At 36.8% G+C, this 24,557-nt stretch overlaps 1 protein-coding gene across 9 annotated transcripts in view; it reads right to left on the bottom strand.

Annotated features, from left to right (window-relative positions):
• Positions 1-24,557, bottom strand: part of RIMS1 (regulating synaptic membrane exocytosis 1) — a gene marked incomplete at both ends in the record, with an annotated part of 309,929 nt that overhangs the window by 84,273 nt on the left and 201,099 nt on the right. For 3 of the 9 annotated variants that reach the window (XM_080342600.1, XM_080342602.1, XM_080342601.1), the window contains 7 exons: positions 710-822; positions 8,165-8,236; positions 10,384-10,461; positions 14,487-14,570; positions 20,628-20,717; positions 21,166-21,279; positions 21,618-21,695. In XM_080342600.1, the coding sequence (XP_080198726.1) occupies positions 710-822; positions 8,165-8,236; positions 10,384-10,461; positions 14,487-14,570; positions 20,628-20,717; positions 21,166-21,279; positions 21,618-21,695 (629 nt within the window). The remainder of the gene's footprint in view (positions 1-709; positions 823-8,164; positions 8,237-10,383; positions 10,462-14,486; positions 14,571-20,627; positions 20,718-21,165; positions 21,280-21,617; positions 21,696-24,557) is intronic. The other 6 variants (XM_080342607.1, XM_080342608.1, XM_080342603.1 and 3 more) reach the window with 5 other exon arrangements.

Raw genomic sequence — 24,557 nt, 5'->3', positions numbered from 1 at the left:
CACAGAAGAAAACCTGAATGTGCAAATATTGTACATTGTGCCATTTCATTTTACCATAATAGCTCATACTCTGTGTGCTATGTGTTGCTAGAAAAGGAAACAACAATATTCATACTTATTTGATATTAGTATGTAAAAGACATCTTCCACAACCACTAGGTCTTCATTGGTTTTTTTTTCAGAAAAGATCTGCACTCGTTGCCTGCTCAGTTTATTCTTAAGAAAGAAAGAGCTCATGACCTGTGCTTTCACATTTCCCATGGTGATTATTCTAATTTTTTAATCTCTGAACTACGAACTCTTGAGGTAAAAACTATTTGTGATATTTATTATTGATCTATGTTAACAGTGCACAACAATTAATATAAACCACAAAATAAAAAATTACTAAGACTGTCAAAATACTTGCCCCTGATTTCTTTACCAGAATACAAACTAGATATACGTTGGAAACTACCACAACTCTAATAGAAATTCTAAAGTAGACAAACTTAAAAGGGTACTAGAAAATTAAGGCAATTAAACCATGTGTGATAATCCACCAGTCAATTCCACTGGATTTCCCAGAGTACAAATATGCTTTCATTCTCTTCTTATTGCTTTATTGGTAGAATTATAGCATTGAACATGTAGTTATGAAAGTAGACTTTAAGTACAAAAATATAAGAAATCAAAGAGTTTGAGCTATCGTAAGCTCATTATTTGATACCTTGCTCTATACTGCCACTTCTTACTGGAACTTGCGGTAGCTGTCTTCCCCTGCGACTGCTGAAGGATGTGTCTGCAGGAGGAGACTGTGTGGGACTTCCTTGTTGATGTATTCTGCAAATGAAATGAAGATAAAAATAAAATAACCCAAAGGAAGAGAATTTTTTATATTCTGAATTTTAAACATGTATTAAGTTTCATATATTGAAGATGAGATTGAAAAAGTTGGCATTTGGTGTATGCCATATGCACATACCCAGGTCTGGATACTGCGTAAAAACTGATAAGGCCTCACATTTAATGTCTCTAATGACCTTCAATTAAGGAAAACTATTTTCTCTGTTTTGTTGGGGTTTTGTTTGTGTGTGGGTTTTTTGTTTTGTTTTGTTTGTTTTTAAATAAGGTACTAGTCTAAAACCACTGAATGATATTCAGTTTTCTAAGAACCATTTATGATTTTGACTCACAATTTAAGTATGTTCTCCTGCACTGGTCCAAGGGCAACACAAAAAGCCACCTCTAGTTTTTTATTAACTTTTATGTTCTCTTTGTGCTGATGCAATAATAGCACAAGGGCAAAGAGAATTGGACAGCAAGTACCTACTCCCATGGGATAACGTGTTGTTTTTCCCTGAACTCAAAAAGGACCAAGAGCTTTAACCTTAGTATTGCGGGGGTGCATGTCTGTGTGTGCATGAAGAATGTACACGATTTTTAACATTCTTACTTAAGTAAATATTCTAACCCCCTTCGGCTGAATTCTAGCTAGCACTATTTCAGAGCACCCTGGCTACTTGATTTCTTATACCTAGATCCAGCATCTGAGTGTAACACATCAAACATCTTTGGAACTCTGCTAAGTTTGCATTTAAAATAAGCAGGGCCACCTCTAATAACTAGGGGAAAGACTAAGCAGGTAAAACAAAGATGAGAAGCAGCAGACTGCTGAGAGGGAGAGCTTACTATTCAATACACTTGCTAGTTACAACAATATCACACTCACTGTATTGGATAAGCACTATTCTGTCTCCTACACTAAGGCTGCAAGCAAGTTCAAAATACTGTTGGCTTTCACACTATGTAGACCAACTGACTTTCTCTTAGCCTGTAAGATGAGAGCTAGCCCTGTGAAAAGCATGTGATTTCCTGCACAGTGTTTATGCAAAATACTTTGATAATTTTCATATGGATACAGAACAAAACACAACAATGGACGGACAAAACACAGCCATTTTTTTGTTTTTTTGCTCTTACATTGCATAATTACTTAAGTTCAACAGCTAGAATTACCATCTGGATGGTGAAGATAGGCGGCATAAAGGATATGGGAGAAGTGTAAATACCATGAGGAGAGGATAATCTATAGTGCCAGAATGAGTGAACGCGCCATGTATGCTCAGGAAAGTACAACACCACACTGACACCTGGGAGGCAGAACACGAAAGCTGTGCTGTACACGTAATAGCAACCTTGTCAGAAGTGGAGAAGGCGGTGCCGACCCTCCGGGCGCTAGATGATGTACAGAGCATAAGGGTCTGATACTAGAGTGCTCACTCGACCTCGAGCGAGCGTGATGTTTTCCCCTAATGACTGGCTGTTCAGTTGTTCGTGGGGTTGGAAGTCCCCTTCTAGAAAGACATGGTAGCAGACCCCTAAAACATCAGGGCCAAAAAGAAACCGTTCAGTTGTTAGCTCCAGCCACACCTTCCCGCGCCCCCCTCCACCAAAGAACATTCCAAATCCTGGCTGCAGGACCAGGGTTGATATTTCAAAGTTATTAACTCTGAATGCAAATCCGTTCTCAAAATGATGAACTGCAGAACACTCACCACTGCAGATACAAGTGACCCTAATTGTGGAACTGTTGAACTGCACTGCATTTACCGGACAGTTGGTCAAAAACTCCAGCTGCATCTTAAACACAGGAAACACAAGCTAACAACACCTGTGACATAAGTAGTAGCACAGGGTAGGATATGAATACTCAGTTTTACCACAAAGCGCTTCTGTTCTAAAGCATACCTTTTGGCGTTTTAAAAAATATTAACTGGACTTCAATGAGTGTCCTAAAAAAGGACAATTTGTAAGCACATATGTAATTACTTTGGTTGCCTTAGGAGTTTGAAATAAGGAATCTATTTAAGTATCTTTCTGCTGTAAGGAACTCAAATGAAACTATAATTAAAACATATGGTAAAATGATTAATCTTGTTAGTATAATAAAGCATAATTATTAGTAGTTTAGTAATTGCATCCACTGCAAGTATAAAATAACATGAAACATTTCAAGTTTGGAGAGTGACGAAGTATTCTAAGTGTGCCTTTTTACGCTTCCTTGGTTTCCCAACAGTGCAGCATTTTGTAAATAGTACTACTGTATCTGCTGTAATTTCAAAAATTTCCATTTACTGTGACACCCTTTCACTGTGGGTTTTTAGTTTTGTTTATTTGTTTTAATTTCTGCAGTCTTTTGAAGTCTTCCTTCACACACACAGTACAACTTTCCGACAAGGCACAACGTAGCCAAGAGACCGTCCAGTTCATGTGACTACCACAATGAAAAGTCATCCTAAAAATAGTATATATTACATAAAATGCAGTAGCCTACCAAGGATAATGAAAAGGTTTCGCGTCAAAGCCATTTAGCCACAACAGCTTATGTGGAAGTCCAGTCACAATGCAACAAAACCAGGCTCCTGTTACCCTTGCTATGTTCTCTCTCTTAAACCCTAACGCTTCTTTAGCCTAAGTCCTGGCTTATCCTGGTGAGAACAGTAACATTCTCGCAGAAGCTGATTGCCCTGATTCTAGAAGATGTTTACAATAATGAAGATGAACTGAGTTTTGAAAACGTCTGTTTCTCCACATTGACAGTAAAAGTAACACATTGCAACTATTACATGCAACTAGCTTCTAAGTATCTCTTTTATCAGATGTTTAAATATTATAACATCCATAAGGTAACCATGGATCCCACTCTGTGCCAGAAAGTGCTTTTTGCTTTTACTATAAATGAATGCTCCCATCTAACAAAGTCATCGTGTTCCCAGATTTTTCTCATTTTAGAGGCTAAATACCCTGGAATTTATCTGAGAGCCCAGTGAAGCACTAGAAAAGTCTGTTCCGCTTTTATAGAATGGACAATTTACCTGAGACTCAGAAACTTACTTCCTGCTCTTTCAGTAACACCCTTTTTACAGACCTGTCCCTTTCCACGAGAGAAAGATAGAGGATCTCCTTAACTAAAATGAAGTCAAATTAGGCTTAAGACTTATATTAGCTGGGGTATTACAGTGAGATGAATACGCTACTTGAGGTGCAAATGAAAATACAGCTAAAGGGGAACTGGAGAAAAGCTAGAATGGAATTAAGGACTTGCTGCCCTAGGAGAAAGATCAGTTGCTGAAAGGAAGAAATCTGGAAATGGCTGATCAGGTGAATGAGATAAATAGGAACAAGCATGGGAGACAAGCTAGTGTAGGACTGAGGAAATGAGACATAAGTGAGACAAGAAGTACGGAGAGGAGAGGAATTCAGAGGAGAAACAATACCTGGTGAGCAATAAAACTGCAATGAGCACGTACGAGAGTGTCTCCTCTCCTGGTTCCTCACACAGGAAGGTGACACTACAAGCAGCAAATCTATTAATTCAATTGGAAATGGTCTGCAGGGGAGTCCTACAGATTCCAGCTCTGCCTGCACACAAGAAAACTCAAATTCCTTTCTCTTCAGGCTGATGCCTCAGTGGCATGTACTGAATAAAACATGGTGCCACTTATAGAACTATAAAGAAAAACTAAGAATAGGAGAGCATCGCCAATCCAGTGCACCCCTGGCACAGGGTCCTATGTAGAATATAGCAAGTACAGGTAAAGACTGTATGTATCACAACACATATGATAGGTAAACTCAAATCTGGCATTTCTGGGGTGATCAGTTAGGGCCGAAAGAAAACTTTTAAGGGTTGGGACGAATCAATTTTTACCACAGTTTTGCTCATTCCTACAAGCACAGAAAATTTTCATGTAATCTGTTTTACCCCTTCACAAGAGTTTACTGAATCCCATCTTGAAGGCTTATCTCATTGAATGAAGAGAATTCTTAGGCTCTGTAAACTATCCTGAAAAGATCTGCCTTTTTCCTTTTACGTACATTTCCTAAGCTGTCACAAAACAGAGAAGTTAATCTTATATATGATCTTATATAGCATGTTGAAAGGCTGTACAGAAAAGCTGATGGTATGCTGATATCTTATTCCAGTAATCTTCTTAGCTAATAATAGCAGATCAGATCTGCAAATTCCAAAATAAACCCCAAATCTAAGACAGAAATGGAGAGATGAGAAAGAAATAGGATTGAGTTATATTTGCCATTTGATGAGAAAATTAATTACTTGTCCTGTTATGAAAACTTTCTGGCACTAGCGCAACATTATATCTATGATGAAATTATAAACTACAGCACTCAGGCTTATTTAGGCATTTGTGTCTCACATCTAATAGCAGTGAATCATTTTGTGAAAACAGAAGCCTACACCATGTCCCATGGTGATGTAAAAACAAGAAGCACAATTCATGTTTCCCTATGCTCTTGTTGCACTGAGTTTATTGCTCTTAAAATCATTAAAAATCAGAGCTGGCTTTTTTTCTTCTGGAAAGTAAGTTATAACTATGGGGACTCACACTTTTGGTAACTTCTCTTAACTTCAGGGAAAAAAAAAAAAAGAACAGATTTTTTTTTTTCCCCCTAATAACTCAGTCTTTACCACGTGTGATTCCATATTGCTTTAAAAACAAAAACAACCCCCTGGCCCCCTCAAGCCAGCAGCACCCTCCCCTCCACTCCAAACACTAGCACTAGGTAGTGACCAGAACCAATACCTGGGAATGTATCAATGCCAAATTTATCTCAGCACAGGAATGACTAAAGTATCAACTTCAAATCTATTAAATCCAATACAAATTCTGTATATAAACACTGTAGCAATATTTCACAGTGGCCTCCAGACTCATGCTTTCTCATATATATGAATAAATCCTCAATTGTACTTTAGAATTATGAGGAGCTTTGAAATGTCCAGGCTGGTAATTTCAAAGCAGAGAAACATGTTGCCCAAGCCTCAAAAGGCCTTTCTCATAATGCTTACCCTTCGAGATGGAGCCCATGTGCTACTGATACCTTCAGTGTAACAATTCATAATCATAGTCCCTGCAAATTGGTTCCTATATCACCTGCAATATCTGAAATTTTAAGTATTTCAAGATTATGATTTATACCTTCCCTATATTGAGATTAGTGTGAAACACTAATTAGGGTAAACAGATTTTATTGAGGTACATGTTTTTGACCTATGCAGTGATCGTAACATCTGTAGAAGACAGATGTCCCCCCATTCACCCACTGAAGTATCAGCTTTGAAATGGTAACGTATATACTGATACACTGATTTGCAAGTGATGTGGGATTTCCTTTTGTACTCTGCCAGTATCTCTCACTCTTTGCTCTGCCCTTTTACCATCTGAAACTCTTACATTTACTTTGCTACATAGTGTGCATTTGCATTGAAAGACAAATGCGTCTGTATTTTTCATGGAAGTTTTTCAACCCTCACGTGGTAAAGAGATGTACATTGCTCCTCTGCTAATCAAGGGAACATAAATCTGTTTCTGACAAAGTTAGGATCTCACCCCTCCTCACTGCTCTGATTTCAGCCAATACACAGCATTTAAAACTTAATTATATGTACTTCTGATTTAGTAGGCTTTTTTTTTCACTTTTACTTAATAATTTGAATACATAAACCTATATTACTGTAGTATGAAAGCTAAAAGTTACAATGATAACACAAGGAGAATTCAATGAATACAAAGGTTGAAGTCCCAGTGTTTATATTAACTTTATGTAATGACAGATTATAAATTTTTCTATACAGATTTAAATGCATAACTTAAGACTTTTATACGATAAAATGAAATTAATTTGATCAGAGACATCTTGAATTATCAATCTGTGTGGCAGAATGCAACTGCCCCTCACTTCCCCTCTCTGCCCCCTCTCTCCCCCTCCCTCCTTCAGTATGGAGAAGTGGGCATATCTCCTCTCTTTCTCTGCTACTTGAGGCTAACAGCTTCTTTTGTTTGGCCCCAGAGCACCCTGGCCAGGACCATTAGGAGAAGGGAGTGCCAAGGCACCAGTGAGTGGGCGTGCAGAGGAGCTTCTAGAATGCTTACAGTCAGGTCTGATCAGATAAAAACGGGACTCTCATCGAGACTCCGCCAATTTTTGTGTGGGTCTCTTGGAGCACGAGCTTAGCCGCTGCCGCCGAGAGCCCCCCTCGCCGGGATGGAGACTCCGCTTGCCTCGCCGCCACGGCTGTGAGTAAAACTTCTCGCAGAATTGCGAGTATATTTATACTTCCCGTGCATATATGCACGTATAACTTTCCGTGCTCCATATGAGCACGCGTAAAATTAATCCTCGCAGAATCGCGGGTGTATTTTCCTTCCGTGCACATTTGCACGCGTACTTTCCGTGCTTAATACAAGCACGTATAACTTTCCGTGCACATTTGCACGTGTAACTAGTCCGTGCACACTTGCACGTGTACTTTAAATTATTTTCCTCGCACAATCGCGAGTGTATTTTCCTCCCGTGCTTCCGTAAGCACGTGTGGTATTCCGTGCACAGTTGCATGTGTAAGTAAATTTACCCTCGCAGAATCGCGAGTGTACACTTCCCGTACTCACTACGAGTACGTGTATCTCTTTAAAAATAATTCCGCAAGTGTATACTTCTCCGGGACTCGGGGACGGCTCCGGCATTGTTTTGAGTGAAGCCACATGCATGCACTCTGTGGACCGCCTGTTGTATTAGTTGCTGCCCCTTAAATAATTTTCCTCAACTGATATCCGAACCTTTATTTAAGTCACTTTTGGAGTGCTAAAACCCTGTTTCTCATCGGTTTAATAAAAGTTGTTTTGGACCCTGTTGTCCCTTAAATTAACCTCGGAGTGCCTCCGTGACAGTTTGTTAATATATTTTTTTCATCATCCAAGTTATTGTAAGCTAGATGAGATTTTTTTGCAAAAAAGATCACTGGTAGATTGCAGAAAATGTTTAGTTTATGTTTACTAATGAAATATGCTACATGTTTCCACATTTCATCTTACAGGGACCAAGATAGTGGCAATGGGTCTCAGATCTGTGCTCACAAAATGGATGGACTGCTAGTCTTTACCACTGAGTTTATCTGCAATGATGGAGAATGCCAGAAAAATTCCATATGTATGCAACACAGTAAGCAGTGCTAATAATATGGATGCAAAGTAAATAATAATACTGTAAATTATGACAACATAACAGATGTTCTACTTTCAAAGTTGTATTATAGGTGTATTGCAAAAACTGGAATCAGATTGATTATAAGAGATGTTTACTCATCAATCAGCAGTCCTACCTTTCTGTTTCAGTTGCAGAGCCTTTCCTAGTTTGTTTCTGGCTGCTATATCTTTCCACTTTTCTGGACTGCCTGTGAAATGATATGTCAGAAAAGAAACAAACAGAGAAGAAAAAGAATACAAAAATATGAGGATTATATATTTATTAATGTATTGTAAATGTAATAACGTAAATGGCTGACAGATGAAAAAGTGACAACTATCTGCATGGACATGCTGGTGAACTTGAGGTTTAAGACACACAGCCCTGATTAAGTTTGATTGATGTTGATGGTGTGAAAGTTATGAGGTAACAAAACAGGGGAGGTAACATTAATCCTGACTGAATGTGCAGCTGGTTCCCACTTCACAGTCCGTATTTGATTAGAAACAATTCCTCCTCATAGGCCTTTTAGTCCTCTCTTGACAGCATAAAAAACAAATGCAGAGTAGACGGCAGGAAAAAAACGTTGCAGAGAGGACCAGGAAATACTATTCAGATGTGAACTAAAAAAAATGCTTTTAAATCTAAATTTCAAAAGCAAAAGAAATACTGCAATAGATTAGATTCCAATAACGCTGCCACAGTATTAATAAAAACCTGGTTTCTCAAAAATCTTGTTGCATTAAAACGTCTGACAGTCTACACATTTACTTAGATAGTAAATAAGAACAAGAAACAGTAATATGAGTCAATAGATACAAGAGCAAAGGTAAAGCATGCTTCACCATTATGACCCAGGACTATATATGTACTATAAAGACCTCTGCAAGCCTCGTGTGTTCCAAAATTTCCATTATTATCCATAGTAATTGGGATTTTTCAATTTTAAACCTCTGATAATCATCATTATATATCAGTTTTTTTAGAACAAAAAAGCGCAGACAGTATTTCACAAGTGGTCAAAACCAGGGAGCAATGATTATTCATTGACAGATGAGAAAAGTTAAGAAATCCTAACTTGCATCTTACACTAGTGCAAGAAACATGTATAGGAACTTGCAACAATGTAATCAATGTCATGTATTAACCTAAAAATGAATTACTGTGGGCAAAACAAATAGATAAAAATAATACTCAAAAAATATTTTTTTCCTTTTAAACCTTTGTGGTTATAAAGAGCAATAGAGTGTCTGAACTGGAAGACATCTAAACATCAAATTATATCTAATCACAGAGGATTTTCATGAGTTGTACCCTCTGCAATATTTGATGAGTGCTACACTGTGATTCAGTGTGCTCCAAAACAAAGAAAATACTGCAGTAAAATACAAAATATTTTTTTTTGCATGAGCAGAGGTCATTACCAGATGTTTACCATGTTTTAAAAGAATATATTTTCTTACCAAAAATATCCCCTTGGATTAAAAATTAAAATTCCCTTTGTCCTCAAACTGTTTTCTCCAGGTTTATTTTTTGTATATTCTTATTACTTTTTAATTTTTTCTCTTTATCAGGACAAATACAAGGTAGATACACAGGGAACCAGATATTAAATACTGCAGCTTTACTTAAAGCCTACAGTTAGATCCACTGTATGCAGCAGCATTATCACTCAAATGACGTCACCCTCTTCATTTTCTGTTTGGATGGTTATGGGGCTTGTTTTCCTCTTACTCCTTATGTCAGTTGCTTAGACTGTGACACTATATGCAATGGAGAAAAAAAGGACACAGTGACCACTCTTTGTAGGGTGGGAAAGCTGAGAGTAGGAAATGCTTTCCTGTGAAAAGGGACAAAATAATACATAGCTCTAGTGAGCTGAATATACTTATTTCTCTGCTCTCTCTGCTGTCCTTGTGAGCAGTACACATTAGAAATACATTTAAAATCACAATTTCCTTCATCTTTCCTTCTTCTTGCTAAGATGACACCACATACAATTCCGTATAGCCAAACAGCCTAGTACAGCACTCATGGTCATGGCTCAGCTTGAGGACACTCTGGGCATTGGCAGGTGTGTATTAATATTAACACTAATATTTACAGGTGGGCATCCCTTCATGGCTGAAGAGCACAGTGGGATAAGAGCACTCATGTCATACTCAAATTTACCTCTTAAACATACTTTCTAGGGGATTATAAATTACCTATGGACAATCCATGCATATATGCACTTACACATCAATAGAGAATAAAAAAAATAAATACGTGAAAGTATTATGCAGAGCATATGAGGAATATAGTATAAGCAATGCCTCATTTACTTGGAACTATGATTTGAGTAAATAAGGATACCTCTGTGCTGCTCCAGGTTTAGCACTTAGGTGGTCTAGACTGTCCTGTTCTGGAATGCAAGACTCCAGCGTCCTTGTTCTTCAGAAAATTTGGAAACATGGATGTGAATTTGGACAGAATGAGCAGAAACAGAGAGATGGTCACATGCAGTGAAGGTGAAGACATGCAGTGAAATATATAAACCAAAAGCATTAAGGCAGTATCGGCTGAGAAAAATTCTATTTCTCATTTCCCCTTCAGTTGATTTAATTCATACACTTTAAGGTAATGTTAAATTTTCAGTCATAAAGCAACAATCTGAGACGAAATCAAGAATGAAAGCCACAATGATTAAAAAAACCCCAACTTTTATACTCTACATGTTGAATGGCAGCACTGTGGCTGAATAGTTGCCATTATCCTTCTTGAGAATTAATCTACAGTATTGTTCATTAGACTATTACATAAACCTATACAGAACACCTTCCCTTAGGAGATTGAAAAATGCATATTTTGTCATTATATCATGAAATTATCCTGAAAATGCAAGTAAATTTCATAATTTCACATATTTTGATGAAAATTTCATATTCTATTGCCAGCTAGTCTGCTAGAGTACTAATTAACAACAATTAAATAGCAAAGTATAATAACCGACTCAGCTTTTTTAAAAAAATCCCAATAAAGCTCTGAATATTTCCTGGTTTCTGTAGTATTTTTATTTCTGCTGAAGCTATTTAAGAAACTCAATTTGTTCACAGCTTTCAATTTGGCATAAAGATTATCAGCTTGTTGGTTTATTATTAGTTTTTTATGGAATATATGGTAAAAATAAATGTTTTCCTTGATATGGCATATCAATGTAAGACTTTTTTCAAATATAAAACAGCTTTTAATGAGAAAACTCAGCAAAATTTGCAGTCCACCAATAATCTAGGGTATGTAATAAATTTGCATCTATATCTCCATTATGGTGAGGAAACAATAAAATATCTCTTAAGATCATAAGTCTACCAACTGTCACACCAAATCACTGATCAATAAGGCATTGTTATATATACAGACAAGCACTATTCATATATTATTTTATATACAGACAAGCTATTCAGAGTTCACGTGCAAAAGACCCTGTTTCCTCAAAATATTTATCATTGTTGAGTGTAAGCAAAATCTACACATAGAAATATAATAAAAGTCCTACCAAAATTAAAAATCACTATTCCTAAAGTGACAAAATAACATTTGTATAAAATCCAGTATCTAACATTTAAAGTAATTTATTACTGACTTGCACAAGAGACTGCAGTGGTTTGCAGTGAATCTGTTCATGTATATAGTATTAAAACCATCACCAATGTCATGTTCAATACTTCCTGATTTTTCCTGAAGATTTCTGGAAGGCTGGACCTACACAGCACGTGAGCTGGGAGGTACCAGAAGAGTACTTGCCCCACAGCTGAATTCAGGATGACTCCTGGACAAGCATTCTTACAGATGCTTGCATGACTGCCAAAAGCTACTTTACTGAAAATACATGAGAATTAATTTTTTAAAGGCTTATTTATCCAGTTTGGTTATGTGCTGAAATTATATGCAGACTTCTCCAAAAGAACAGCCTGAACAAGATCCCCATCTACCATTAAATGCTCAGCTTTCATTCACCTAGTTTTTATCATCACTTACGATATCTCCAGTTACCAGAAAGTCTTTTGCTTTAGACAGACTTTCTAATTCTAATTTCTAATATTAAAAAAAAAAAAAAAAATCTCCTAGCAATAAAGCTACCAAATTCAGCCCAAAAGCTCTTCTTTAAAAAATACGTGATACTAACCAAGCACTTGTTGATTCTTAACACTGGAATAACATATAATGCATGTCTTCATCTTATCAAGGTACAAATCACTTTTTCTAAAATGGCAAGTGAACGAATTCCAGAATAACAACAATCTTGCCAAAAGCTTTACTAAAATTTATATTATGAATCAGTATCAATAAACACAATGCTGCAAAAACTGAATTTAAATGATTAAAATTAACTATAATGCATAAGTCATACGTTTAAGAAATGTCATCAGAAATAGATCTTCTTGATTGCACCCTATATGCAAATTGGTCCAATTTGTAAAGTAAATCTGGAATGTACTCAAATGAAGAGTAAGATGACATCTGTCAAAGTCAATTAATCTGTGAAAATACAATTTGAAAGCAGTGATAAGCAGCTAGTTACCCCTGCTGATCCATCATTCCCTGACACCCACTGCATCTGTTGTCAAATTGACGCAAGCACAGCTTAAAAATACAGAAATCATGGAACTGAGTGGTGTTGGGCAAATGTCAAAGCTATGGGAAATATAATAACCAGCATGAATGTGAGCTTAGAGACAAAGAAACAAAGGTAAAGCACCTTTGATTCCCTCACTGATACTCTCTCTCCAAACAAGGTGGGCTGTTATCTTGTATTGGCCTTCAATGCAAAGAGCCCAGCGTTCTGTGAGCTTCTATTAAACTGGGATCCTGGAACTGGGAGGTTGCAACCAGTCATCAGGATTGGGGGTAGCCTAAACACCTTCAGCACTGGCTGTATCGCTGGGATTTGGTGACCAGATGACCTGCGGGACTTCCAAGCACAAGAAGGCACTGCTTTCACTCAGCTCAAAATCTTTCCCAGAACAGATTCTGTATCCTACAGATGCTTTATTGTAATATGTTTGCTAACAGGTATTAGATTGTATCAGTTTTTCTCCGCAGAACTTCAGCTGACATCAAAAAGCTTACAATTCTGTATTAAGAATGGCAGTATTTAGATGAAAACCTCATTTCACTGGTATGTCATGTGATTATGATTTAATTCTAATGTCTTCAATGACAACAAGATTTCATGAAGTCTGATTCACTGAAGTCAAAGACAATTTTCCATTGACTTAAAAAATGGGAAGCAAAATTACTTAAAAATGCCTCAAAGTACATTTGTAAACTATTAATAGCTGTCCCATCAAATGGATGTATTGGCAAAATTTCTAGAAATTAACTGTCTGTAAGGGGGGACAGTTTTGAAATAACATTTCACAAATTTCATTTTAAAATTTATAATGCTGCCTTACTCAAATAAAATAGGAAACGCTATCCAAACACAATTACACACTTCCAACCTTGTATTAGTGGAATACATCCAGTATCAAGCAAACAAGACAAATTACACTATAAGTACTGTGGGTAGACTTTATCAGAAGGTAAGCACTAGCACTATAGTAACTGAGTCTTAAAAGTTTTAAGTGCAACTTCATGAGAGTTTACACATTTATGGATTATTTACATGAACCATCTGTATCCTGTCATTTGCTCTAACACAAAAAATTTGACGGGAAAATTTTGAAGGTGCATCTCAACAGAGATTATAATGTCCGCTTAAAAAAAACACCTCATCTATCTGGAAAAATAGAGGTAGAACACTCATGACAAGTAAAAATCAAAGGTGTTTCTATAATTCACAGGTGGCATTCCGAACAAGAATTTATTTAAAGCACTGGTGTTTTTAACCGAAACCTACCTTGTTGGGAAAACCTGCACCATGGAGACCATAGTGATTTCAGACAGAATTTACAAACAGAGTCAATTTTTACATGCATCAACTAGCAAGTGTTACCAAGACTTCTGACGTAACAGGGAGTTTAGCTTGTGGTTTTGGTGGTTTGCTTTTTTTCCCCTTATGAACAGTTTGTTAAAAAACAGGAAAAAAAATTAAACACCTAGACAAGAACAGGCTCTATAACAAATACTTATCACATTATAAAGCACCACAGTGAAAACATCATCAACATTTACAGAAGCAGGTAAAAACAGACTAAAGAACATCGACAAAGTTGATGGTCTATTGTATCAGACATTTTCTTTCATGGCTTGTGACCATTCAGGCAAACAGAAAACTTGAAAAGACATTATTTCTTGGGTGCTTTATAGCAGTTCAACAAAATGCAGAGATGATACCTAAGCTGCTGTTTTATTTTGGGCTTCTGGAAGTTGTAAGTCTCTCTCTACATATATGCATACTTATAAATTTCAGGATACTCCTCTGTGAGTGCAGGATGCAGTAAGCTACTTTTCAACTGGGAGGAGTTGACTAGTACCTGTCATCCTCCGGAGATGCATGCTGGATATGAATCCTGGGACTAGTAGGTCGTCTCCTCTCTAGGGAGGGGGACCATCTACCCCTGTTTGCCCGTTCAATAAAACAGGAAAAAAATAGGATATTTAGTTTGTGATAAAATTAAATATATGGAATTTGGGACTGGAAAAATACCCCAAAAAGTTAAAAAATTGTGTAATTTAATTATTTTTCTAGCAGTTTTCTAATTCCCAAGTATACCATTCCTGCGGCTGCTCACTGCAGAAACATTACAGGTGAAAGAAAGACAGCGTATGCCCACAGATGCAAAATTTAGACTGATATAAATCTATTACATAGTGTACCATTAGGTTTTCAAATGTTATCAAATAGTACACTATCTAAAAGCCAGTCATTAACACAGAAAGTCATAATTCCAAACCTAGAAGAGCTTTTCAAAGACCATATGATGGTTATTGCTTGTTGACTACTGGCTGTTGTTAAGCCCATCTTTCCTAGCTCTTTGCACTGAAAAATGAATTCTCAGTAAAAATGTAGGACTATGAATTATAAGAAAAATTCTAAGACATAAAGTGACCCTTTTCTGGAACACAATGAGTAAGTAAAGGTAAATTAATGTGCTACAACTAAGCTACAACAACATGTGTGTAGAAGTGCCTGGGTAATTATTCTTGCTTTAAAAATATCTATTAAAGTGTGTGCAGCCAGCTTGCTCTTCTGTTCATTTCTCTGCATTCCTGCAGTACATACCAGCAGATTATGTTATATAATTAAATTTAATAAAAAGAATCTGAATTGTGAATGAAAAATGGTGTCTTACATGACTTTTTAATTGAAAGAGCTCATTTAATTTAGATTGATGTATACTACGCTATAGACTGGTGTTGCTTATTTTGTTAGGATGTTATGTGATTGTAATGGTACAAGTGTATGCATAACATTTTACAAAATCAAAATATACTGATTAATTTACAAACAGTAAAATGTTTACATAAACTCCGCATATTTCACTTTCTGAGGCATCCTTCCAGTCCACGTAATAAGGAAAAGGGTTTGATTTATGAAACATGCAAATAACAAAAGCTTCAAGGAGATTAGCATCACTTGAACAATTAGGAAGATATTTCAGAAATTTCAAGAGGTTGTTAGTAGTTAGTTTCTTTTTCTCTCCAAAGCAAGAGTTAAAGAAAACATTAATGCATCAGTGCATTCAGTCAAAGCCCTTAATATGCTGATATCTACTATAACTATTAAACAGCACTTGATAGAATTAAGTAGGCCATGCAGTATGAACTTTGAGAACATGCTCTTTCACTGAATTTTGAATGACCATAAGCTCCAGTACGATGCTGACAAACATGCAACAACCTATTCCTTTATGTGGTTGAAAAGAACTGTAAACACAATATGTTGAATACTTAGTGCAAATAGTTATTTTACTGTACATTATTTTAAACATAAATAGTGACATACAACAAAACTTCCTTGACAACATGCAAGATAAACACCTAGTACGTCAGACCTATTAAAAAACCTTAGAAAAAACAAGATTAAATAAGGACAGGTCTTAACTGCATCAGCTGACAGTTCCGATGTCTCTTACTATCTATTTATGAGTAGGTAACAGGTAATTGTTGGGCTCCGTATCCTGTTCAGGTGGTGGTGGGCAGCTGACAGCAAACATCCTGAAGATCTTTGAAAATATTCTTACCATAGCAAAGTACCTCAGAACAAACCTAACACAGCTGCTGGGGCTGCATTTTACAGAGATGCTGACCCTGTTGTACAAGAACTAATCCCTGGGCTTGTGCTCCTCACTTCTATTTGTTCAGATCTCCACTAACGAACCTCTCAGGACCAAGACACATAAGTAGCACCAACCCTTCCAACTGCTAACTGGTGAGACACACAATTGCTAGCAACACAAGAAACCCAGAAGGTAAATAAAAGCCACACTACATATTATAAAGTAACTATAATTGGCTGCAATTTTAAATCAAGGTGCTAATATGACGGGAAATCACTGATGAATCAGTTCAGATACCGCACTTAAATCCCATGCCTACACGCTTTCCTGACTGGAGGCTGGGGGAAGCAAACAAATTTCTCTGTTCTAAAGAAATGGTGCCAAATTTACACGGAGAAAAAGCAGATATTTTGAGACACAGTGAAAAGGACAATTAAAAACTATACTTAATGAAGTAGTACCAGCAAAAAAAAACTCAGTGGCATTAGAGGATATTTATGACTATATTGCAGACTAACAAATGCCTTGCAGATCATCACAGGAACTTCAATAACACAGTCATTTTGAAAAAAACCAGCTTGGAATAAACAGGTGAGGCCCTACCTTGAATCCTGAGATCAGTTTTGGGCCCCTCATCATAAGAAGGACATTGAAATACTAGAGAGAGTGCAGAGGAGGGTGATGAAGCTGGTGAGGTGTCTGGAGCACAAGTACAGTGAGGAGCAGTTGAGGGAACTGGGGCTGTTTAGCCTGGAGAAAAGGAGGCTGAGGGGAGACATGATCGCTGTCTGCAACTACCTGAAAGGAGGTTGTAGTGTGGAGGATGTTGGTCTCTTCTCCCAAGTAGCAAGTGATAGGATGAGAAGAAATGGCCTCAAGTTTCACCAGGGGAGGTTTAGATTGGATATTAGAAAAAAATTATTCACAGAAAGGGTTGTCAGGCATTGGAACAGGCTGCCCAGGGAAGTGGTGGAGTCACCATCCCTGGAGGTGTTTAAAAGGCGTTTAGGCAAGGTTCTTAGGGACATGGTTTAGTGCCAGAGTTAGGTTAGGTTATGGTTGGACTTGTTGATCCTGAGGGTGTCTTCCAACTCAAATGATTCTATGATTCTATTCTATGTTTCAGAAAAAAAAAAAAAAAAAATTAAAAAAAAGGTAGGCATGGTACAACTGTAGAGATATATTAGCAGGGTCTGGATCTTTCTGAATATTCTAGTGTATACTGCGCCAAAAAGAAATACATGAAGGATTAAGTTTTGTACCAAATGATCCTATTTACCAAAAAGCTTCAGCGGGTCTGTGTCAGTTTGCCAGACAAGTTATACAGACTTCCCTTGTTCAAATGATGAAACTTACAGCAGGAGAAAGGGAATGTCTTTTTGGATGTTTTGGGGTTTTTTTTGTTCTAGCACAACAAGACTTATGTATCCCAAATTCATACATGTTGTTGCAAGTATGTTTCTGTTGGTATATGTGGGTCAACAAAATAACTTTTACTGTCAAAGCAGCATCTTAAAAAACAGGGACTACTCTAACCATTCCAAATGACATGAATGATGATGTATAGAACTTAGCAATTAAAACCCTTTCCAACAAATCACTAACATAGAGAAATAGGGCTCTACTGTCCATCATTTACACACATCCAATATAATTTTGGTAAAAAAAGCTCAAGTGGACAATTTTAACTCTTGATCTCAAATACAACCTAATATATAACCTCTGAGACAAAAGGTTGGGGCAATAAGTAGAAATAATTATCCATAGGTGAGTATACTCATAATTTTATTGAAGAAAGTATGCAATGCTACATTTACAAGTCTGTCTTTATATTTTGAGGACTAAAAGTCCAAATTTTAAAATAAAATCTACAATTTCATTGAGGGGGTGGGGAAGAAACACCATGAAAGCAACTAATAACACCTTCAACATAGGTCCCTCAAATATAAGAGTAATAGTAATAGTAATAGTAATAGAGTGGTGCTGTACAGATTGGACTTCACAAAACCATATAGTGTTTCTCCTTGCTACGAGCAGGACCAGCTCTACACCTGATAGATGTTTGTCTAATCTCTTCTCAGACAGTCTGCAGTAATGAAGCCACAACCTTTTCCATATTGTCTATTATAGTGTCTCATTAGATTTGTTTCAAAAAAAGCTTTCCTATTGTTTAAGATGAACCTGTCTTACTGTATGACAAGTCCCTTATTCTCATCTTGTCCAGCAGAGAAACAAAATGCTTTCTACATACCTTGGACTCAATTCCGTGTTCTTCACACTGAACTTTCCTCTATCATTCCTTCAACTGATCACTAAACCTCACACTAAAGTGTAGGCAGATACATTCAACAGTGGAAAATTACATCTTCTAAAATTAGCTTTCCCCAAAACAAAAATATTAATTTGGTGGTTCTAATACATTAAATATAACATTTTCCTCCAAAAATTGGCCCGTATTGAAAAAAGATGACCTATGTTGGTCAAAAAAAAAAAAAAGTTATGTCCGAAGTCCTCTGTCAGAGCGACACAGACCTAACTATTTTCAACACAACCACCATGGAAAATTTGAATATTAATTTCCTAAAAAAAGAGCTTTTTGGAACTCTCACAAAGGATCTCAAGTCAAAAGCATTTATTTAAGACTTCTAAAAGCAAAGAAGTAAAAGCTTCATAGTGATGGACAATTGTTCTGGATCAGGCCCAGAGATGATTTGGTAAAATCATGAGGTTAATGGTTGGACTCGATGATCTTAAAGGTCTTTTCCAACCAACATGATTCTAAAATTGTGCGCTTAGTAGCAGTAGAAGTTATTAACACAGACTAAACACTTTTCTTTATAAGAAGACAATGAAAAACGCTGCAGATTCTGTGCCGTGGCTGTTGGATGGAGATTGCTGGACACTAATTATAAAGACATAACAGAACTACTAAACATCAGTGACAGGTGTAGTTTTGAGTATCGTATTTTAACTAGATGGTTTACAATTGCCAGTTAGGGTTTCACTGAACATTCACCTCGATAGGTGTTAAATGAAAGTACAAAACATATACTGGTCATGTCCATACAACATTACATTAAATAGCTGCTTGAAGATTAATACAGCCATATTAATTATTAATAAGATGCTACGATATTTTTTAAAAATCTAGAATGATGCCTTGTATTTTATTCTGAGTGGCCTTATTTCTGTCATACTTTTTTCTTTTAATAATAATGTATATGTTCTCTATGATATCTTGAGCTCAATCTTGAAAAGAAATGAACTAGTGTAGATCCATTGAGAGATTGCAGCAGAACATTAATCATTCCTCTGCAACAAGGGCACAACTTGAGAAGAGCAAAGTTTCAGTCACAGAGCAGTGGCAAGAGGGGAAAAGAGAAATTTTACAGAAAACTCAGAAGAAATCTTATCTCAAAGAGAAAAAAAAGTATGTTCTTATTTCCTTTCTTCACAGGTCCTCTCCCACAATAATAAAAACGTTGTAACTGTTATAACCACCACACTGAGGGTTGACTGACAAAGCAACTTTGCATTATTCACTGCCACACTAGTTTAATATGTACTGCACAGATGAAATTGTAATTCCACCGTGTTCCCACTCAACGGGAGCCTATTTTCGCCTTTGGTGAAGCTAAAATCTCACTCTAAAATGCTATAGTGCTTAGCCAAAATGACTGAAAGTGCTGAAAATTCCTTTGCGGAACACACCAGTAGTATTTGTTTCACCCGAGGTTTTGAAGGAAGCTATTGTAATATTAAAAATTCAGAAAGCATCCATAAAATGCTTGCACAAGGTATATGACACAACAGTATTTCATTTAAATTGTAAACTAGTCTTCTGAAGACTTATGTGAGCCTTAATACAATTTCACAGGGTGAAAAAACTTAATGCAGTGACTTGCCTTGTAATTGCAAAAGCAAATGCAGCAGATTAGATGAAGAAAGCAATGTTTGGCTGTTTTGTAGAAAACACATCACTATACAAACTACAGTTCTGTTTTGAAAGGTGTGAGTTTTGTCATAATTCATAAATTATGTCACTGCCTTATTAACAGTTCACAGAACAGGCAAGAAACAAACGTAATACGTTTTAGCAAGTGATGATGGAGATTAACAACCAAAACACTTAACACAGCAATGCTATTATCAGCATACTGAGGACTTTTGTAACAATGACATCAGCTTGAACTAAAACAAGGAAAGAAGCCAGAAGCAGATATAAACTCCAACACATAATTTACATGACACACATGAATACAGGAGCAAAAATGTCTACAAATCCCAAAGCAGACATGGATGTACAAGAATGTAGAGTACTCATATGAAGAAAAACAAAACTGAGAAAGATCACCAGCACAGATGACAAGAAATTCATAAGTTTTTATTTTATACCTTTCTCGTTCTGGTGAATGCAAACTAGTATCTGGTCTCAAGCAGTTGGTACTAGCACTCCTAGCCCTGTCAAGGGAGGGCTGTAGTTCACTAGTGCCAGTGCATTGCATCCAATGGTAGAAGAGAAAGAAAAAGAAAACAAAGGAATACAATGTTAGATATTAACTCATAAAATAATGTTCTTTTTACAGAAAATGTAGAATCACAATGATTTAATTAAGGAAAACGTAAAAGAGCTGACTGGATGACAGTGCCAAGATTTCTTTAGAAAATAAAAGCCAACAAAAGACTGCTAGAAATTTTTTTGCTAAGATTGTTGAAATGTTTAAAACTGAATGAGACAGAACAACATCCAGAAAAGCAGAATGAGAAATATCAATCCATTTAAATCCTTATTAACAACAGTAAATCTTAAGCCAACATAAAAGGATGTGATAAACTGCATACTACGTGAAATCACTTTACAGTGAAGCTCATTTATTCCGCAAATCCATATTAGATACCAAACAGGAGGAGGGATTAATCCTCAGCTTCTTACCTAACCAGTAGATCATCTCCAAATTTCGGTATTCGTGAATTAAGGCAATCACGAAGCAGTGAAATATCCTGTCTAATCACTGATTTGGTCTTAGCACATGCAGGAAGAGTTGAGCTTTGTAAATTAAAATTATTTAAACAAAATGAAAATAAATGTGACATGTAACCAAAATCTTACACATAAACAAAAGGATGTAACAAAGAAAAATATGCAACATATAATTTTAACAGTGAAAACAACTCTACCTAATACAAAGTGGTTTGGGATTTTTTTTGTAATGTAAGGGTTAATTTCAACAGTTACATGAAGTTATTTTAGGATTTTATCTCTTATCTCTCACTTATTAAAAGTGTATGAAACTTTTACTTTTTTTTTATTTAACAAGGGAAAATTAATATTTTTTTTTTTTAAAAGGAACTAACTACTTAAAGGTGACTCTAAGCACTTCTTACCTGTATAGGTTCCAATGAGTACCATTTTCTAGTAAAGGCATCTTAGGTGGTAATGTTTTATAGTGCCTAACAGAGCTTCTTGAATGTGGTGGAAAAGAAAAGAAAACAGAACAATGCAAAAACATGCCAAAAATAAAAAGACGGGTAAAGGTAAGCCAAGACTGACCCAAACGGAACATAAATGCATAATATTCTACTACATTTAATAGCTGTACAAGTAGATTTTTCTCAACTATTGTGACAGCTATCTGGGGGGCAAATTTTTGTATTTGCACTTTTGTTAATACAGTTCATGAACTCATGGCAATACTAATACAGCTCAGATGTTTTCCTTGTAATGAAAGTAATCTAAATTCAATTTAAAGAGATTTTTAATTAAAATATACAAGCTTTTGTAAAGGATTAGGTTGATATTAAACTTGATCTTTAATTCTCTTAATGATGCCTCACTTAGACCTACAGAGACTTTTATTTTAGTAGCTAGGCATGAAAAGCTTGCTAAAACAGTGATACATAGTACCACAAACTGAATTACAGATATAGTGCTATTAATATAAGCTAATTAAAAAACCTACGAGATCTACTATGTCAGCTAGCACAGCAGCACTCTGAGATGTTACAACTGTCTAATATAATCACTTCCAGTGAGATTTTTAAAGGTGAAATGTTTGCTTTATTATCCAGCTCTACTCAATGAACAAGAGAGAAATTTAAAGGCAGACAGTGGCTGCCAAATGGAAATTATGGCCATTTAATGGTTAAGGGTTAATAATCAATTCTAAAAATTTACCGTATACCCTACCAGGATATAGCTGCAGTGCTATTAGCAGAAGAACCAGCAGACATGAGGACTTTTCAGCTTCAAGAAAGCTCTGTCCTAACAGGATGGAAGTGCTCACCGGGGTACTTTCCATCATTTATCAGGAGTCCTGGCTAACTGGGGAGGACCCAGTTGACTGGACATTAGCAAATGTGATACCCATCTACAAAAAGAGCTGGAAGGAGGATCTGGGGAATTACAGGCCTGTCAGCCTGACCTTGGTGCTGGGGAAGGTCACAGAGCAGATTATCTTGAGTGACATCTTGGGGCATGTATGGGACAACTAAGAGATCTGGCCCAGTCAACGTGGGTTTATGACAGGCAGGTCCAGCTTGACCAACCTAATGTCCTTCTACGACAAAGTGACCACTTAGTGGATGAAGGAAAAGATGTGGATGTTGTGTACTCAGACTTCAGCAAAGCCTTTAACACTATTTCCCACAGCATTCTCCTGAAGAAACTGGAAGCTCATGGTTGTACTCTTCACTAGGTAAAAAACAAGCTGGGTGACTGGGCCCAAAGAGTTCTGGTGAACAGAGTCAAATCCAGTTGGCGGCTGGTCACGAGTGGTGTTCCCCAGGGCTCGTTATTGGGGCCAGTTCTGTTTAATCTCATTATCAATGATCTAGATGATGGGATTGAGTGCACCCTCAGTAAATTTGCAGACGACACCAGGTTGGGTGGGAGTGTTGATCTGGTGGAGGGTAGGAGGGCCATATAGAGGGATCTGGACAGGCTGGATTGTTGGGCTGAGGCCAGTTGTATGAGGTTTAACAAGGCCAAGTGCCAGGTCCTGCACACAGGTCATGGCAACCCCAGGCAGCGCTACGGGCTCGAGGAAGAGTGGCTGGAAAGCTGTCTGAGGAGAAGGATTTGGGGTGTTCATTGACAGCTGGCTGAACATGAGCCAGCAGTGTGCCCAAGTGGCCAAAAAGGCCAACAGCATCTTGGCTTATATGAGGAATAGTGTGGCCAGCAGAACTAGAGAAGTGATTGTGCCACTGTACTCAGTGCTGGTGAGGCCGCACCTTGAATCTTGTGCTCAGTTTTGGGCCCCTCACTACAGGCAAGACATTGAGGTGCTGGAGAGAGTTCAGAGAAGGGCAGCAATGCTGGTGAAGGGTCTAGAGAACAAGTCTTATGAGGAGTTGTTGAGGAAACTGGCACTGTTTAGCCTGGAGAAAAGGAGGCTGGGGGGAGACCTTATCACTGTCTTCAGCTACCTGAAAGGAGGTTGTAGTGTGGAGGGTGTTGGTCTCTTCTCCCAGGTAACAAGTGACAGGATGAGAGGAAATGGCCTCAAGTTGCATCAGGGAAGGTTCAGATTGGATAATAGGGAAATTTTTTTCACAGAAAGGGTTATGAAGCTTTGGAAGTACATCTGAAGTTCATAATATAATATTTACTTTGGGAACTAAGTGAGAATTTAAGCATGGTCATTGAAGAACTCAAATGAAATTTATCATCTTTAAGAGGGAAAGGAAAAAACACTGACTAGGGGCAAGGACAGGAGTGAAGCTATAGAAAATGCAGCAGAAAGAGAAAGACCATAGGAAGGAGGCAGGAAAATTTGCTGTTATATGCCAATAAACAAACATTAAATAACAGGGGGTAAAATGAATGATTAAGCTTTAAAACTAAAAATATTGAGGGAAAAGCTTTTTTAGATGAAGTATGAGAATGAAACTCTTTCTACTGATAATAAAAACTTGAATTTTAATTTAACAGCTTCACTGATGCACAGGTTTTTTTTTTTTAATTTTTATTTATTATTTTACCTTTATACCACTGTGCCTTATAACAGAACTCTATCACAGCATCTTCAATGCTATTTCAAATTCAATGAAAAAGATTAAAGCAACCTGAGGGATATTCTAAAATCCCTACTCTGTAGGGGAAAATCCTACACCAAATAAATTAATAAGTACTTTAGACAACACGGGTTTAAAAGTTTGATGGTTTTAAACTCATAGCTTTGACATAAAACTGCTAGCAACACCCAAATCCTGAACAGAAAAATGGTTAACTACTTGGCTGAAGTAGTTGAATGGTTAGTTACTTCCACTTCTACCTACATTTTTACTGATTCTAACTGGAAGATTTTCTGCACAAACTGACAT

Source organism: Nesoenas mayeri (assembly GCF_963082525.1).
Source record: "Nesoenas mayeri genome assembly, chromosome: 3".
Lineage (NCBI taxonomy): Eukaryota > Metazoa > Chordata > Aves > Columbiformes > Columbidae > Nesoenas > Nesoenas mayeri.
Note: the sequence above shows the minus strand (reverse complement) of the source record. Positions and strands in the feature narration are given on the sequence as shown.